Source organism: Camelina sativa, chromosome 16, assembly GCF_000633955.1.
Source record: "Camelina sativa cultivar DH55 chromosome 16, Cs, whole genome shotgun sequence".
NCBI lineage: Eukaryota > Viridiplantae > Streptophyta > Magnoliopsida > Brassicales > Brassicaceae > Camelina > Camelina sativa.
The window spans coordinates 10,601,962-10,620,488 of NC_025700.1; the positions used below are offsets into that span (position 1 = coordinate 10,601,962).

General features: G+C 36.0%; 2 protein-coding genes across 2 annotated transcripts; one reads left to right on the plus strand and one right to left on the minus strand.

The window, feature by feature from the left end:
• Window positions 6,284-6,641, plus strand: LOC104750315 (defensin-like protein 226). The gene is made up of 2 exons (XM_010472089.1): window positions 6,284-6,350; window positions 6,433-6,641. The coding sequence occupies exons 1-2, from the start codon at window positions 6,284-6,286 to the stop codon at window positions 6,639-6,641; spliced, it is 276 nt and encodes a 91-aa protein (XP_010470391.1).
• On the minus strand, window positions 16,673-17,827 carry LOC104753554. The gene has a single exon (XM_010475789.1). The coding sequence runs from the start codon at window positions 17,825-17,827 to the stop codon at window positions 16,673-16,675; it is 1,155 nt and encodes a 384-aa protein (XP_010474091.1).

Here is an 18,527-nt window from a genome sequence, read left to right on the forward strand (position 1 = left end):
GTGCGAATTTCGGAGATTGATGCGGGTTCAATCTCGGTTTTCATGTTGTGATCAGATGCGGATCTCAGGGTTGATGGGGGTTCAATCTTGGGGTTTCTGTGTGTTTACTAGGAGGGTTAGGTTTATGCTTGTCGGGGGGAGGGGGGGGGCAGAGTTGTGATGGTTGGAGAGTCTTGTTTGGGTTGACGGGTGGGGTCTGATTTGTGCTGACCAGTGGGGTCAAGGTTATGTGGACCAATGGGACACATGAATGTGCGGACTGTTGCGGTAGTTGCACGAAAAGTATTGGTTGGCGGTGTCCAGTCCGGTCAGAGGATGTGCGGGCCGTGGTGACGGTTGCACGGAGGTCCTTGGCGGATGAATGGTGTTGAAGGATTTGGGGACGAATCCTTGTTGGTGGTGGACAATTATAACAACCGCGAACCAAATAATGTGATTTGGGGGTGGGTGTCGATCGACACCAGGGGAGTGTCGATCGACACCAATAATTTTTGGTTCGACCGGTTTGTTCTAAATCGTTGAAATTGGAATTGGCTCGGTTTAGGAAGCCCTAAATTGGAGTCTTTAAGTGGGAATCAACTTGAGGGTTTGGGGGAGGCTGCTTATTTTCGTTTTGGCGATAAAAGAGGGATCTGTTTTGAGAGATTGTGAGTTTGATCCTAAGAGTAAAGGGAGCCCTGAGGAAGGTTAAGAGGAGCAGAGGGATCTGTTTTGGTGGTTCTGGAGGAGAGAAGGAGAGAGAGAGTTGTGGTGCTCTCACTTAGAAAATATGAGAAAGCAGATTCATCTTTTTGATGTGTAAGGAGAGGGATTTGAGCTTGGTGGTAGATTGGGAGAGACAAGGAGGTTTTCTCATGGCTGTTATCCAGGTAAGTTGTGTGGTTTTATTGTTAGATCGATTAGGAATCTTGAAGGGAGGCTCGGATGTGTTTTCTGGGTTGGTGTCGGTCAACACCAACACCTGCGGATGAACAGCGCAAACTGGTTTGAGAGGGCTACTTGGGGGCTATGTTGGAGGATTAAACGGAGTCGGATTTGGATGAATTTTTGTAGGTAGTTCGTGGTGCTATAAGCTTCATATCCAACGATGGGTTTGTGAAATGAACGGTTGGTTTGTGTTTTAATCAAGTGTTTGTATTGTGGTCTGGTATAGACGGTTTTGTGGTAAAGTTGGGGTGTTGAGCGACACCAAGTTGGTGTCGGTCAACACCAGTATGTTGCTGTGTGTTTGGGTCCTAGGAGGACAACAGGAGTTAGGTTTGAATGAGGAGAGATTGACGGAAGTGATTCCGTGAGCGTCGGTGTGTGTGTTGGTTCGCAAGTGGTTCGATGGGTGACGTGCGACACCAAGTGGATGTGCCGTTCGACACTAGAGGAGTTTATAGTGAGTTAGAATAATTGTGGGGAATTGTTTTTCGTGGCTGGACAAAATCAAATATTCCAGCCCACCTCTCTTGTTACTCGGTCGCTAGGGGTGGTTGGTTGTGCGACTCATTAACTAGATGAGGTGATGTTTGGTGTATTTGTAGAAGTTTTTGTAAGAAGAGATTTCTACGCCGGTTGTCTCGTCGAAATTATGGGTGAAACAAGCTTTTTTGTGTACTTATGCAATGAATGTATGATAACATGCAAACAGAGACATAAGCAATGATGATCAGATGTAGTGCAAGGTATTTTAATACCCTTATGTAGTTGTTGCATAAAGGATGTCAATCCATAAAGAGTGTGATATGTAAGCAGTCAAGATATGATCAATACATTCAAGTTAAGCCAAATATCAAGTTAATTTTTTTCTAACAACCTAATTATAATAATGTAAATGCAGAATGTAAAGTGCTTAGAACAGAAACTAAATGCAAGATAAACAAGGATAAACAATGCAGAAACTAGATAATACAGTAGTGACACCTAGATAAGTGCAATGAAACAAAGCAGTAAAGATGCAGAACATAAACAACATGAACCCAAAAAGAGCTCGAGTAGCACTCGGTCGAGTGCATGGTCGAGCAGGGGGTCGAGTGGTGCATAACTGAAGAACATAAGCAATTGTAACAACTTAAAACAGAGCAAAATGCAATGAAACATGATAATATGCAGTAATAAACAATCAAATGACAAAGTAGGCTTCCAAAGATGGATTCATGGGCTGGTGTTCAAGCTGTGGCTATCTAAATTGGTCAACAAACCTCAATCAAACATGAGCTATCTCTAGACAATGATCTTAATGACTCACTGATCCACTCTCATGGCAGAAGTGATCAAGTTTAAGTAACTTCCTTACCCAACTCTCATTGGTGAAACCATACTAAACATGCATTAAGAAACAGACCATTACTTGTCAAAATTCACCTTATACAACCAATCTCTTGGGATATGCATGATAATCTCCAGTATTAGCTTTATATAACAACCTTAACATTGGTATGATGCAAGGAAGCTTAGGATCTGCTCTTACCCTCTCAGATATAAGAACAACTTAGAGCACATCTAAACCAAAAGAGATATATAATCAAACAAACTTGACCAATCTAAACAACCATAGCCCTAAACCATCCTAATCCATCTCCAGAATCCTAACTCACTACTCAGATGAACAGAAAATGATGATAATGAACATAAACCCAGAAAATGATGAAACAAACATTACTAGAAAGATAAGATAGAGATCTTTAATTCAATACAAAGTACCGAACACAGATTCTCAACACACAAAAAGTTATGATGATTACAAACTAAGAAAATTCTGGAAAAGTCAAGAACAAAAGTAGATAATGATGCAATAAAGTAAATAAATCTCACAAGGGAAAAAACTAAGTTTGCTGACTCTCTCTCACTCCTAAAGATATATTTTCTGCCCTCTTACCTTATTTAATTACGATTCTTTTATCAACATATCTATACAAAATAACAATTCAATAACAAAAAAGTTTATTGAAAATACACTAAAATATATATAACATTGCATCATATATATTTAAAATCATGAAAACTTAGTCAATTATAATATAAACTATATATAAATGCCATTTTTTTAATTTTCTTTACGATTCTGCCATTTTCTATTATTATGCCTCATAGCAAAAAAACGAAAAATAACCTTTCAGTAAATAACTTTCTAATGTACCAAATCCATCTAGTCAGGTTTAGTCCATCCCTAATTTGTCCATCGACTTTTCAAAATTCTTTGTGACCCCATTTTTGTCCATCGGCGCTTTTTGTCCATTACAGGTCAAAAGACCACACATGCATTGAAAATGATTTTGCTTCTAGTGGACCACATTTGACAACCAAGGTATTTATCGTCCCCAAAACATTCTTTTCTCTAGTGTAACATATTAGCTTCAAAAGATCTCAAGAATGAACAAGATTTGTTAGTAAAATGGAAAAGTTTGGTTTACCAGTTCTCTAGTCCACCGGATCTGGTCCATTGAGAGACAAAACAAGTCTTGTCCACCGGACTGTGGTTCTGGTCCACCAGAAATGCATCAAATGTGTTTTTGAATCGTAAATTCTGGGCAGGCGAATCATATAGAGGTTTGAAATGAGAGTTATGAAAGTTTAGAGAGAGAGAGAGTTGGATATGTGGAAAGCTGGGGTTTTAGAGATTTTGAGGAAAAAAAATGGTGAATTGGAGAGAGAGATCAAGAGAGATGAGAGAAGAAGAGAGAAACAAAGGGAAGCTTTAATTAAGTATAATTTTGTCATTTTAGGTTAGCCAAAAGTGGGTCCAATGGCATTTTAGAAAAGACTTGGTTGAAAATGGCATTGCTCACAATGAAGTATACTGTACATGGCATAAATCATAAATTTCCCTTTAAAATACTACCATAATAATCAAAAAATGGTTTCACATACGCTTATAGATCATTCAACAACTAATATATCAAAAATGCATATAGTTCAACAACAAACATCTATTAAGATGTAAAAGCAACAAAAGAAAGAATTTTTCATTAGGAACAATACATCAATTATTTGTCCACGCATATCTACCTTCGTATTTGTTTTATACATGTTATTTTTCAAACATGTTGTAACATCTGTGTTTTGGGAATGAAGTTGGGATGTGTTGAATAAACCAAAGGAGTGGATTTTAATTGATTTTTGGTTTAATTAAATCCTGGTTTAATCAAATTAAACCAAAAACCCTTAATCTCCCTCAAAGTCAGGCCTCCTCTCTCTTATTTTGTGCTTTTGTCGACATTTTCATCAGAGGGAGGGAGAGATTGAGAAATAACTCTTGGTTATTTGGTGTAAAGGAGAAGGAGAAGGAGATCAACCTTTTTCCTTAGAGTAAAGAGAGAAACAGAACTGTTAGGGTTTGGGAGAAGGAGGATCCGACGGGTCAAATCATTTCGAAAGGTATTGATTTTTGGTTGGGGTGTAGTTAAAATATTTTCGTACACTCTCCTTTTTACAGAAGTGAATTTGGTTTAATATTCTAGGAGAAATTGACAGTTTAGTGGGGCGTTTCGTCTCAGTCGCGGATTGAGACCAGCGGGTGTTTCGGGATCGATTGCGGTTTCACCTGAGATCTGATCGTTCTGAACTTTTGTGGACGCTTCTGGATGTGTAGACCAGAAGGGATTAGAAAGTTAACGATTCGTTTTGATTTCGTGGTTTCACTTGTGAGGTTATCCTTTTCTGTTTTTTCTAGCAGTTTGTTTTCATTGTTTGTTTGTTGTTGTGATTGGTTGTAGGAGCGAGTTTGGTTGTTCTTGAATATTGGAGAGCTTCTCATTTGGTTGTTGTTATTTTCATGAATCACTTCTTAAGGTGAGTGCGTGACCATGAACTTATCTAAACCATTGGTAGAATTGGAATGTTGGTGTTAGAACCCTGATTTAAGTTGCTAGTTTTTGGTTTATGATTCTGGTTAATTATTGATTTATTATTATTGGTATTTTCCGCTGCTTATTTGATGATTTGAGTTTTGCATATTTAAATAAATATTTTTAAGTTATTTATTTATTATCTATTATTTATTATCTATTATTTTTTATTATTATTATTTATTGAAAAAAAAACTGGTCGGATGGTTTGACATGTATTATACCGTCGTTACAACAACAAGCTTTTCCATTTGAAAATCTCATCGGACCATCTCCACGCATGATGCATGGATCCAACCACACACCACAAAATGCGATAAGACATAAAATTCGGTAGTTAATATCTCTGACGTATATTATATGCTTAAATTTTTAAATCAAATACAGAAATTTGAATAGCGTTTAAGAACAACAACAAAAGAAAAAGAAAACTAACTAAATACTAAATAGCCTTTAGGAAAAAACAAAAGGAAAAAAAAGGAAATTAGCTCAACATATTTGTGTTTTTGAACTTTAATTTGTGAAATGTGTGACTTTTGTAGTTATTTATTGAACCACTACTTTTTCTATGATAAATATCATAATTACCATTTATCTTATAAATCAAATTAGAAAATAAAATATATAATCAAATTAGAAAATAAAATATATATATTTAATTTTTATTTACCCAAAAAAAACAAATCAGAGAAAAACAATATCTTATTTTGATTTACCATATATGTTGTAAATTAAATGTTTTACGCAGTTACATTCTAAAATTAAATTATGAACACAACGTTGAAAATCAGAAATTACTTTCATAATTCTATAAATTTTAATCTGATATTATCTAAAAGTATTTAAAAAGGGGAACTTAATATAGAAAATTAAGAAATATCAGATATAGTTTAATATTAATTTTTACAGAATAGTTTTAGCACAACTACATTTTCTTTCCTTTAATTTTTCCAAATTATATAAAATGCAAAGAAAATCCGACATATTTGATGCATATCTTTTTTTTGTTCATTTTCTTTTTTGAAAAGTAATGTAAATAAGATTGATAGACAACATATATGGTAAATCAAAATAAGATATTGTTTTTCTCTGATTTGTTTTTTTGGGTAAATAAAAATTAAATATATATATTTTATTTTCTAATTTGATTATATATTTTGTTCATTTTCTTTTGGAGATGTGATGAATGAATGGATTAGAAAATTAATTTTTTTATAAGATAACTTTTCAAAAAAAAAAAAAAAAGAAGACCGATTCAATCGATTTCGTAGACTTGTCTCTACCTTTCTCTATTTTTTTTTTTTTCTTGTTCCTCCTAGTTAATAATAGCAACATCTAAATTTATGTGTGTTGGGTTACTTGAGTATATATGTTATATATGAGTGTTGTTGGCAAAAAAAGAAAAACAAAATATTTCTAAGACAGGCGACTTGTTTATCATTTTCTGAATCATGAAATGTGGTGTTTTGTTGACCGTTTCTTGTATTCTCACATTCCTCGTTCTATGCTATGCTAGAGGTAATTTTTAGTTTTATATTTTACATTAACAACTTCTAATCTTAATATTTTTTGTTATTTGATGATGTTTTTCTCACTATATAGGTGGAGTCCAAAACAAAGTGGGGATGCGACATGAACAGACAATTTCCTGGAACATGTGGAACTAATGGGAATAGTACATGCATAAGCGACATCAAGAAAATGCGTCGTGCGCCAAAAGATCTTGTGATACGTTGCGAATGCTCTGCCGCTTTTGTTTGGCCGGGTAGACCTGCCGAGCGTTTATGTAAATGTCAATATGATTGTTAAGTTCTTACTTATATCACCATAACCAGAAATCTCTTTGCTAATAAAATACGAGGGGGCCTATAAACTTTTTTGCTGGAAAAGGTTTTTCATATTAAAAGTAAAAAAATATGTTCGGTTTATACATCAAATATGTTCCGTACTAATTTATAATTTGACAAAACATTAATTTAAATATATTACTTAAATATATATATGAATTAGTGCAAAATCATATATTTGTGAAAGGCTGGACAAATTATCCGGACCTGAAGATCCAAAATAAATCCGGCTTGAAATATCCGATCTGGATTCAAATTTAAACTTTAAAAACATTCGAACATGTTTAAAAGTCAAAATTTTAGCTACCCAAAAAACTGCAACCCAAACCTCAAATAGATACCCAAAAAGTACCAGAATCTAAGACCATCTCTATTGGTAAGTTTCTTAACAAATTGCTAAAGTACAAATTTTTGAGTTAAGAACTTTTTAAAGATAAAAAAAAAAAAATGCCTCCATTCATAAAGTTGTAAAGCAAGTTTCTTAACATATTTTTGAAAAAAAAAACAAGAAAACTTTTTTTACAACACACAAACTTGATCATTGCTTCCAAACAAAATTGGAGACACTGTGTTGTCTGAAACATTTATACATACGCTCAGATTCACCTTCACTAGACCAACATAGTTGCTCTGAAGCAAGTGGCACACACCTGCATCTGTCACTCCATCCAATCCATAGAGTTCAACATCCTGCAGCTGATGACAGAAGTTCCCCAAGAAAGCAAGACTTGCACCCCCAAACCCAAAGCAACAACTGGTTGTTGGTAGCGGTGATTCTGCGTTGAAGTCTCTGATCCACAGAGAATTCGCCAAAGAGAAAGCCTTCACATTATTAAGTTTACTAATATCAATTCCCAAATCACATTATTAATCAAGTGAAGACAAAACATGGTACCTGAAATTATAGGGGCAAGAAAAGGTGATCCTCTCAAAACACCCACAATCTCTCACGGTTTGACTTAAACAATATCCATGAGATATTTGACTTAGACCATAAAATGACACTAAAGTAGATCGATTCGACATCAGAACTACCAAATTAAACTCATACGATAGAGACCTTCTTTACCAATTCATTTAATAAAACTATTAGTTAAATCTGAAGACTCAATCAAACTCGGAATCTAATCATCGAGTAACAATACATAGTGCAGAATCAAGTACCAATCATTAGCTGATAAATCATAAAACTGGTCATTTATCAGTGAAGTTATGAAAGATTGTAGCTTCATCGTTGCATAAACATATCTCACACCGCAAAGTGACATCAAAATCAAAGAAGCAGCGAGTGAAGTTAAACAAAAAAAAACGTCACCTTTGTTGATTACGAATTCCATTGTCGTCCTCGAACAGATCCACCTTGAAATTCAAGCAAACTCATCAAAATCAAAGTACTCAACTCATCAAACGGATCAATGCCTAATTCTCAATATGCTAACGACCGTAACCCCTAATTTTACACACATCAATTCCCAATTGAAAGAACATAATTTTACTAATATCAATTCTCAAATCAGAAAACCCTAATTTTGCTAAACATCAAATCCCAATTCCCGATTTGGATGAACCAGAAAACATTTCGACTCGATAATGACAGATGATGATAATGACATATCAAAAACCAGAAATAATTTCTGATCCCAGTCTTCGGTATCGCTGGAGAAAGAGTCGAGAAACGAGAGAGAGAAAAGAAAAAAAAACACGCGGGAAAAAAATTCCTTATCTTAATTAGTCCGACCAATTAAACCGACACATACACGATCCTTAACAGTCCTAAAATTGCCTAACTTAGTATCGTTTCTTCTATTTATTATGTATTTTGATTTCATTTTAATGTTAAGCAACTTTTAAGATACTCTTTAAAATCTTCGATGGAGATGCCCTTACTAGCCCATTAACACCTTTTTTTTTTTTTTTTTTGACAATCTCCTATTAACACCTTTTTTACTTAGTTTTGTGGTATTACATCGACTTTTGAGTATTTTAAATAGTTTGAGTAGTTCTATTACCGATTTTTTTTTGCTAATTCATATATTTTGTGTATTTTGGGTCTTTTTCTTATAGTGGTTATGAATAATTTGGATATTTACGATTTTGGATATTTAGGATTTTTTTTTCTGGTGATTTTGGATGTTTTTGATAATTTTGGATTTCAGCTATGAAGTAAATTAATAAACAGATGAAATTGTTCAACTTATGAATAAAAATTATTAATGGAATAAAAATTCCAATTCTTATTATATAAAGCTTGGTTCTCAAAGTTAGTAACTCACCATATTGTGACACGTATTAGACAATGCAGAATCGAGACAGTGCGGCAACCAACCAATCGAAGCAATTTTTATAATTAAAGTTTCAAAAATATTAGTTGGCGTTTAAAGTCAAATGTCAAATCTAGAGAACTCTCCACTCACACGATGACACATCAGCTTCAAACACTATTTAATCGAATAACTACAATATAAAATATTTAAACCTTAATCTTTAATAGATAAGGACCCGCCCGATGTGCGGGTTTAAAGTTTTGTAAATAAAATTAAATCCAATAAAAATATATTAAAAATTACTGTACATTACTTATATATTTATAATTTTTTTTTGTTATAATACATTTATTTATATCCATATACAAATCTTTTATATACGTTACCATTCAAAGTGTATTTTTTACATCTAGGTATATTGTATCTTACAAATATATTATTTACCACCACCTAAAAAATGTTTATATGAACAAATTAAGCCAACTATTATATTGCCTCTTTAATTTCACTTTTGCATAGTTTCTTTAGTTACTAAAATTGTTGGCTCAAATAACATTTTGAATAAAAAATAAATTACATCACAATAGTATATGACTAACCATGGAGAGAACCTCGGTTCTGCCCTCCTCCCTTATGGAGAGAACCTTGCGTCCAACCTTTTCCACCATGGAGAGAACCTTCACTGCGTCTTCCTCCCTTGGGGAGATAATCTTGCGTCCAACCTCCCCTACATTCCTCTCTTGGGGAGATAACCTTGCGTCCAACCTCCTCCACCATAGAGAGAACTCCGGCTCTGTCCTCCTCCTATGTGGAGAGAACATGTTCATTTCCTTAATCATTTTCCTATTTTATGAGAAAATTTATTCCAATGAGCTCATTATTTTTTTTTTAAAAATTTTGCTTCCCACTTTCTTGTAAGACGTACTATCGTTCGACGATAAGAACGATTTATGTTTAGTTGATCTAGTGTTATATAATCTCTATTGTTATCTTGCATTTTGTGTATTCATCTATTTTTTATGCTATATGTCATGTAAATTAATAGAAACAATAATAACACTATAAGAAATTTGTTAATCCCAAAAACCTTAGTTATTCTGTTTAAGAAACTTTGTTAACAATGCAAAATCAAAGATTGCGTAGTATGCATTATAAAATTGAGAAACGAAACAAAACTTAGAGAAACGACGACGAAAACACGTGGTAATATCTAAGAATATTTTTATATAGTTGCTTCAATTAGACAACAACCAAATTGCTTTCGAAACTTGTTAAAGAAAAATGATGTGTCAAACAAAAGATTAATAAAAACAAAGAAGAAAATTTTACCAAGAAAAACAAAGCTAATAGAAATTATTTTGTTTGGTGAAAAATATGTCATCATCTATTTGCTTATACAGAGAGGTGTATTTTTAATATAATAAGATTACAATTACATTATGCATCGTTTTACCAAACTTGAATACTGTGATTTCTGATCGTTAAAATTGATATGTGTCACGATCTAATGAGTTTATATTTAATCGTTAAAATTGACACATGTTACGATCTAGTGAGTTTTTAACTTTAATCTCTAATCCTTAAAACTAACACGAATTTTTTTATATAAATAATGTACCACCACCAAGAAAATGTCTATATGAAGAAATTAAGCCAACTATTATATTGTCTCTTTACTTTCACTTTTGCATAGTTTCTTTAATCACTAAAACTGTTGGCTCAAATAACATTTTGAATACAAAATAAATTACATCACAATAGTGTATGACTAACCATGGAGAGAACTTCGGTTCAGCCCTCCTCCCTTATGGAGAGAACCTTGCGCCCAACCTCCTCCACCATGGAGAGAACCTTCACTCCGTCTTCCTCCCTTGGAGAGATAACCTTGCGTCCAACCTCCCCTACCTTCCTCCCTTGGGGAGATAACCTTGCATCCAACCTCCTCCCCCATAGAGAGAACCTCGGCTCTGCCCTCCTCCTATGTGGAGAGAACATGTTCACGACGTCTTTAACCTATCTCAAAGTGGCTTGCTCCAGCAACCAATGAAATTAAAGACCCTTTTCCAACGTCACAAAATCTTTTTATATTAACTAATGTTAAATTTTTCAATGTACTTATGGAAGTTTCTTTGACACACCATGATTTAGTCTTTGTCTCCAAGCTTCAGTGGATCTATCAACAACGATTTATGTTTTTCCAATCTATCTATATTTGTTGTAGGTTTGTGTTTGATTATCCTATTTTATCCAACAATTAGGCTATTTTATCCAACCACTAATTTGATGACCTTCTCATCTTTATCTCCTTTTGAGATTGAACGAAAGGTAACAATTATGTTTGCACAAAAAAAAGGTTTATGACCAACCAATCAAGGTTGAGAAATTAAAATATAATTAATTTGACATAATTAATAAAATAATAGAAAATTATAAGCACGGTAATATATGAATCTCAAATCATTCAAAGATGAATATATAAATTAAATAAAACAATCTAAAACTACTACAATAAATTTTAAAATACATTATTAGAAAAAGAAGATGCATATATTAATATTCTATTTTTTTGGGTTAACATATTAATCTTTCCTATTCCAAACTGAAAAAGTAGAAAGTAGGAGTATATTTTGGTATTAAAAAATAAGGAAATTTGTCTTCTCATTTAAAAAGTTTGATCAATAGAACAAAGTTGAAAGCAATATTTTTGAATAAATTCTTTTGTTAGATATATAATATGAGACGGTTTATGTTTATATAGAAGTGAGTATTTATACTTTTTAGAATTAATAATTTTCTGTATATTTTCCTTAATCCCTTTTCTATTTTTTGAGAAAATTTATTCCAGTGAGCTTATTTTTTTAAATAAAATATTGCTTCCCACTTTTTTGTAAGACATACTATTTCGACGATAAGAACGCTTTTTGTTTAGTTGATCTAGTGTTATATAATCTCATTTGTTATCTTGCATTTGTGTATTCATCTATTTTTTATGCTACCTGCCATGCAAATTAATAGAAATAATAATAACACCTTGAAAAGTTTGTTAATCCTAAAAACCTTAGTTATTATGTATAAAAAACTTTATTAACTCTTTAAACTCAAAGATTGCGTAGTATGAATTATGACAAAACCCGGGTTCAACATATTAAAGCAGGTTAAAATTTGTGGAAGCAGGTTAATATATTGGTCAACATCGGGTCAGCCCACAAATCAAAAGCCTTGAACTTGATTTTCCCAATGCTGAGTTCTTCAGAGGTTGGATGCTGTGTCGGCTGATGCTGTACCAATCTCTGTTTGTTTGTTTTTTTTTACCAAAATTAGAATTAAAAGATCAATTTAATAAGCAATAACAACAATTACCTAAATTGATCCAAGTATAAAGCTATCTCTACTCCAAAATAAGAAACTACTGCTACTTGTCATAAATCAGAAACTACAGGAAAACGAATTGGATCGAGAGAGAGAGATAAGCACTAAGCAGAATGTTGGTGAAAACGAGCGAGTCTTCTAGCACAAACCACATGCGTCATAAACTATTGCATGAAGAATATGTACGCAATATTCAAGTAAATATCCACTTGAATATGTCATAAACAAACTAAGAAACCTCTAAAGTGAAGCTTGAACTTGGACGGGATATTAATATGCCAGTGTAAAGGGCTAAGGAAAGGGTTAGATGAATTATCAGAAAAATTCCTTTAAATACCACTAAAAAGGTTTTTTTCCAAAAATACCATATTTTAGTTTTTTTTTCCAAAAATACCACAAAAGTATTTTTTTTTCCAAAATTACCACAAACACAAAAAAATGATTCTTAAAAACTTTTTTTAGATTTGGGTTGACACATTTAGTTTTAGGGTATAATTTTTAGGGGTAGAGTTTACTATTTAGAATTTATGAATTAGTTTTTAGTATTAGAACTTTAGTTCAATTATGTGTTATTTTTGGAAAAAATACATTTTAATGGTATTTTTGGAAAAAAACTAAATTGTGGTATTTTTGGAATAAAAACTTATTTTAGTGGTATTGATGCTATTTTCATAAACGTATTGTTAATATTATGATGAAAATAAAAGGGTTTTTGTGCAAAAGAAGCTCTTCAAATAATATTTTTTGCAACTTAACACTCCAACTTAAATAAATGCAAGTCAATACTACAAATTCAAACGTCACCCACAATATAACTCTTGCACGTGTATAGATTCTATAAACCGTATAAATCCGTGTATGTGTAGTAAAAAGACGTCGTAGGTTTATCATTTTGTAATAGCATGTGCCCATAAAAAGAAGAGAAAAAAGGTTTTCATTGTGCATTACATAACTGTAAATAGTGTATTAAAATTAAAACTTACAACTTGTGTTATGGATAAACGTATGAAAATATTTGGTATGTGTATATATTGTCAAAATTTTTAGTTCTTCTTTGCATAAGGATTACAAATATTTTTGTTGACATTAATCCTACATTCTGTTAAGGTGTCATAGCAGTAAAATGACCCTTAAAACAATATTTCGGCAGCAGTAGGCTTTCGCGTTTGTGAAATAGCATGGATCTTTCAAAGGTGGACTCGTAAGTGTTATTTAGAAGAGTTGGATGCCTCTCTCTATTGATTCACGATACAATATATATATGATTACAGAGTAATGTCCAAGCAATATCTTTACAAGTCTGGTAAGTGAATATCATAGTCTATCACTCCCCCGCAGTCGTAGCAGCATCTTGGATGATGCTAAGGCTGGATCGAAAATCTGTGAATAGGGGAGTAGGGAGACCTTTGGTGAAGATATCGGCGTATTGATGAGAGGATGGGATATGCTGAACGCGAACTTGGCCAAGAGCGATGCGTTCTCGTACAAAGTAAATATCTATTTCAATATGTTTTGTTCTTTGGTGTTGGACTGGGTTGTTGGAGAGATAGACAGCACTAACGTTGTCGCAATAGACTAAGGTTGCTTTGGATAGAGGACAATGGAGATCTAGCAAAATGTTGCAAAGCCAAGTGGTCTCGGCGACGACGTTAGCGACGCCACGGTATTTTGATTCAGCACTGGAGCGAGAGACGGTGTGTTGTCGCTTGGAGGACCATGAGATCAAGTTATCCCCATAGAAGATGCAATATCCGGAGGTGGAGCGTCTTGTAGAGGGGCAACCTGCCCAATCTGCGTCTGTGTATGCGACAAGCCCCGAAGTAGTGGATGTGTAGAACTGTAGTCCGTAATCGAGAGTACCCTTGATGTAGCAGAGGATACGTTTAAGTGCAGCGAGATGCGGCTCGCGGGAATCATGCATGAAGAGACAGATTTGCTGGACCGCAAAGGAGATGTCAGGTCTCGTAAAGGTCAAGTACTGAAGTGCTCCGGCAAGACTGCGGTAGAGAGTTGGGTCGGAAACAGATGGTCCCTCAGCTGCGGCTAGTTTGGTTCGTGGGTCGGCAGGGGTAGTGAATGAGTTGTAGTTGGTCATGTTGGCGCGGTGTAGGATATCGGCGGTGTAGTTCTGTTGAGAGAGAAACAAGCCGAAGGCATTTCTTGTGATGGCAATGCCGAGAAAGTAGTGGAGTTCGTCGGAATCAGTCATTTCGAATTCGGTGCTGAGGGAAGAAATGATGGTGTTGAGGAGTTTGGTGGACGATGCCTTGAGGCCAATATCATCGACGTACAGAAGGTGATATGCAGTTTCATTCCAGTGATGATAGATGAACAAGGATTGATCAGCTTTGCTTTGTTTGAATCCGATGTGGCGAGCGTATTGAGCGAACGGTTGATTCCATGCGCGTGGAGACTGCTTGAGGCCGTAGATAGATCGTTTAAGGAGGCAGACATGGTCAGGTTTAGAGGGATCACAGAAGCCAGGAGGTTGGTGCATGTAGACGGTCTCGTCTAGTGTTCCGTTAAGGAAGGCATTTTTGACGTCGAGCTGATGGATTGACCAATTGCGAGATAGGGAGAGCTCAAATACGAGACGGATGGTGGCAGGCTTGACAACAAAGCTAAAAGTCTCGTCACAATCGACACAGAGCTCCTGTGATTTACCATTGGCTACTAACCGTGCCTTGTACCGAGAGTGTTTGCCATTTGCACCAAACTTATGCTTGTATAACCACTTAGAACGCACAATGTTAACATTAGGGGGACGCGGTACGAGATCCCACGTTCCCTTTTTAATTTGAGCTGCATATTCCTCATGCATGGCTGGTGTCCAGTTAGGATCTTCTAAATCTTTTAAATAAGATAAAGGAAGAGGGGAAAGAGTTTCAGTATGAAGAGAAAGAGGTTGTTTAGGTTTGGTGATACCGCTCTTACTGCGTGTTTCCATGGAATGTCCGCTGGGAGGGGGGTGGGCGGTGGTGCATTGTTTGGCGGAGGAGGGGGAGGAGTTGGTGCAGTGTTTGGTGGAGGAGGGGGAGGAGTTGGTGCAGTGTTTAGTGGAGGAGGGGGAGGGGTTGGTGGTAAGGGTGCTGTTTGCGGTAGAGGAATTGTTTGTCGGAGAAGTGGGGAGATGGTTTGTGGGATAGAGGACTCTTTTTTGGGAGAAGTGGGTTCAGAGATTTGTTTTGAGAAAGGGAAAGTGGATTCATCGAAGGTAACATGTCGGGAAATAATTACCTTGCGAGAGGAGAGCTCTAGGCAGCGATATCCTTTGTGATTAGACGGATAGCCAAGGAACACGCAGGCTGTCGAGCGGGCATCGAGTTTATGGGTAGAGAGAGGGAGGAGATTAGGATAACAGAGGCACCCGAATACACGGAGGTGATCATATTTAGGAGGTTTATGAAAAAGCTTTGTGAACGGAATTTCGTGTTGAATGGTGGATGAGGGAAGGATGTTGAAAAGATGAGTAGCTAGCATGAGTGCTTCAACCCAATATGTAGGTGGCATACTCGCTTGGAAGAGTAATGACCGAACAGAATTGTTAAATGTCCGGAGAGTACGTTCGGCTTTGCCGTTTTGCTGGGAAGTGTATGGGCAAGAGAAGCAAGGAATGATGCCATGAGAAGAGAGATGATCAAGGAATTGTCGGTTTTGATATTCACCACCATTATCGCACTGGAGAGATTTGATACTGCGGCCAAATTGGTTAGAAACGTAAGCCATAAATGTTAAGAAGGTTGGGAACACATCAGATTTATTTCAAAGAGGAAAAACCCAAAGAAAATGAGTGAAATAATCTAAATAAATAACATAATATCTATTCCCGCTGATGCTAGGAACCGGTGAGGTCCAAACATGAGAATGAATTCTTTCAAAAGGTTCAGAAACAGATGAAACAGCTGAATCAGAAGGTAATCAAATGTGTTTCCCCAATTGACATGCATGAAAAAGTGAAATATCAATATTAGAACAATTTATTAAACGAGAAGAACGAAGAAATTGAAGAGTTGTGTTTCCCAAATGGCCTAGACGACGGTGCCATAACATTGAATTAGGGACCGTTGTGACCATAGCTTGTGGTGGTGAGGATGGAGTTGTTGCCGTTGGTGGTGAATGGACCGAGTAAAGAGGACTGGTGCTGTTACATCGGAGTAGATGTATCCGAGATGGGAAATCCTTAACACAAAAACCAAAAGGATCAAACTCCACAGAAACAGAATTATCGGTGGTGAATCGGCGAACGGAAATAAGATTTTTGATGATAGAGGGACAAACAAGTACATTATTAAGGTAAAGAGGACGAGTTTTAGATGGTAGAAAAGAACGACCGATGGATTTAGTGGGAATAGAAGATCCGTTACTGACAATGACCGATGGGTACGGGGTTATGCGGGGTTATGCGGTCAAATGCGATGTGGCTCCAGTACAAACTCCCGTCTGTGGGATCCTGCATGGTCATAGTGCCAAATGCGGCAGCCATGTTGGTAGGAAGCTGCGGAGGTTGAGGAGCTGGTGCGTGCGGGGACTGTCCGAGGAGACCGGCGGTTGGACTTGTGGTTGTTAAATGGGCCATCGGTTGTTGCTGCATCCAATTGTGTTGTGGCCAGTGCGGGTATGGTGTTGGTGTCGCAAACCAGGGTTGTTGTGTTTGCAAATTCCGAGGGTTCAACGGCCAGTGTTGTTGTGGCCATTGCTGACGGCCACGTCCCCGACCGTGACCTCCACGAATCCGTCCGCGATCCCTATTGCCATTGTTGTTGCTGCGGTAGCCCGCGTTGTTGTTGTCTCTGTAACCATAATTGGTGCCGTCACGTTGGGCGTAGTCGCGAGATCCGGATTGTTGGTGGGTGGGAGCGGAGACATACAAGACGTTTGGAGAGGACGAGTTTGCCAATGAAGACGACCCGGTTTTGACTTGTTTAGCAAGGCGACGTTCTTTCTCTATGAGTATCGATATGGCAGTGGAAAAGGATGGGAACGGTTGGCGATGCTTGATGATATTGACGATGTTGTCAAATTTTTCGGACAGTCCATACAGCATGTGCATCACCACGACACGGTCGGTGACAGGGGAGTCGACGTTGGCGAGCAGATCGGATAATGTTTTCAGCTTCTGACAGTAGTCTAGGACCGTCATGTCACCGATGGTGAGAGAACGAAGGTCGTTTTCGAGCTGAATTGCCCGTGCCTTGTTGTCGCGAAACAGATTCTCGATAGAGATCCATATGTCACGAGCACTGCTATGAGTCTTTAGGATTGTGTCGAGGAGAGAGGAGGAAATTGTCCCATAGATCCACATCTTAACGATACCGTCACGTTCTTTCCACGCCGTGTCCGTGTCGTTTGCCGGAGTGGAGGTGCCATCGAGATGCCCATACACGCCAAAGTTGTAGCAATGTGTTTCAAATAATTCACGCCACGCATCATAGTTCATCTTGTGCATGTCGAGGACAATGGGTATGTGAGACTTGATGTGGGTCACCGTAAAAACTTTATCGAGAGGTTGAGCCATGGTGCAAGTTACGTAGGTGAGAGAGAGAGAAAATAAAACAGAGAGAGAAGAAGAAAACAAAAAGATGTTGTACGACTAGGAAGAAGAAGAAGATGAGAATTTTTTTTTTTTTTAGAGAGTGGCGGCGGTTTTGAGACTAGGTTTAGATATATGGCTCTGATACCATGCTATTTAGAAGTCTTGGATGCCTCTCTCTATTGATTCACAATACAATATATACATGATTACAGAGTAGTGTCCAAGCAATATCTTTACAAGTATGGTAAGTGAATATCATAGTCAATCAGTAAGGTCTTTGAAGAAATTACCTATATATAAGAAAATCATTTGAAAAAATTATGGAGTATTCAGTTGTGATTATAGAGGTGGCGATGATGATAAAAAAATGAACAATAACCCATATATATATGACATACATGATATATTCATGAAGGCTAGCCATGGAAACAAGGACGACACAAAAGATAGCAAATCTGGAAAATGACATAGTGATTCTTTTGACAAGAGATATGTTCTGTTGTTTTAAATTAACACACATGTATATACTATATACATATATATATATATATATATATATATATAAATTCTAAAAGTAGTAAATTATTTTTTAGGGGGTAATCAGACAAAACTGTAGTTAGATTTGTTTGGTTAATCTTGTTTTCTTTATCTCCCCAAATATCGATGGTTTATATATTTTTTT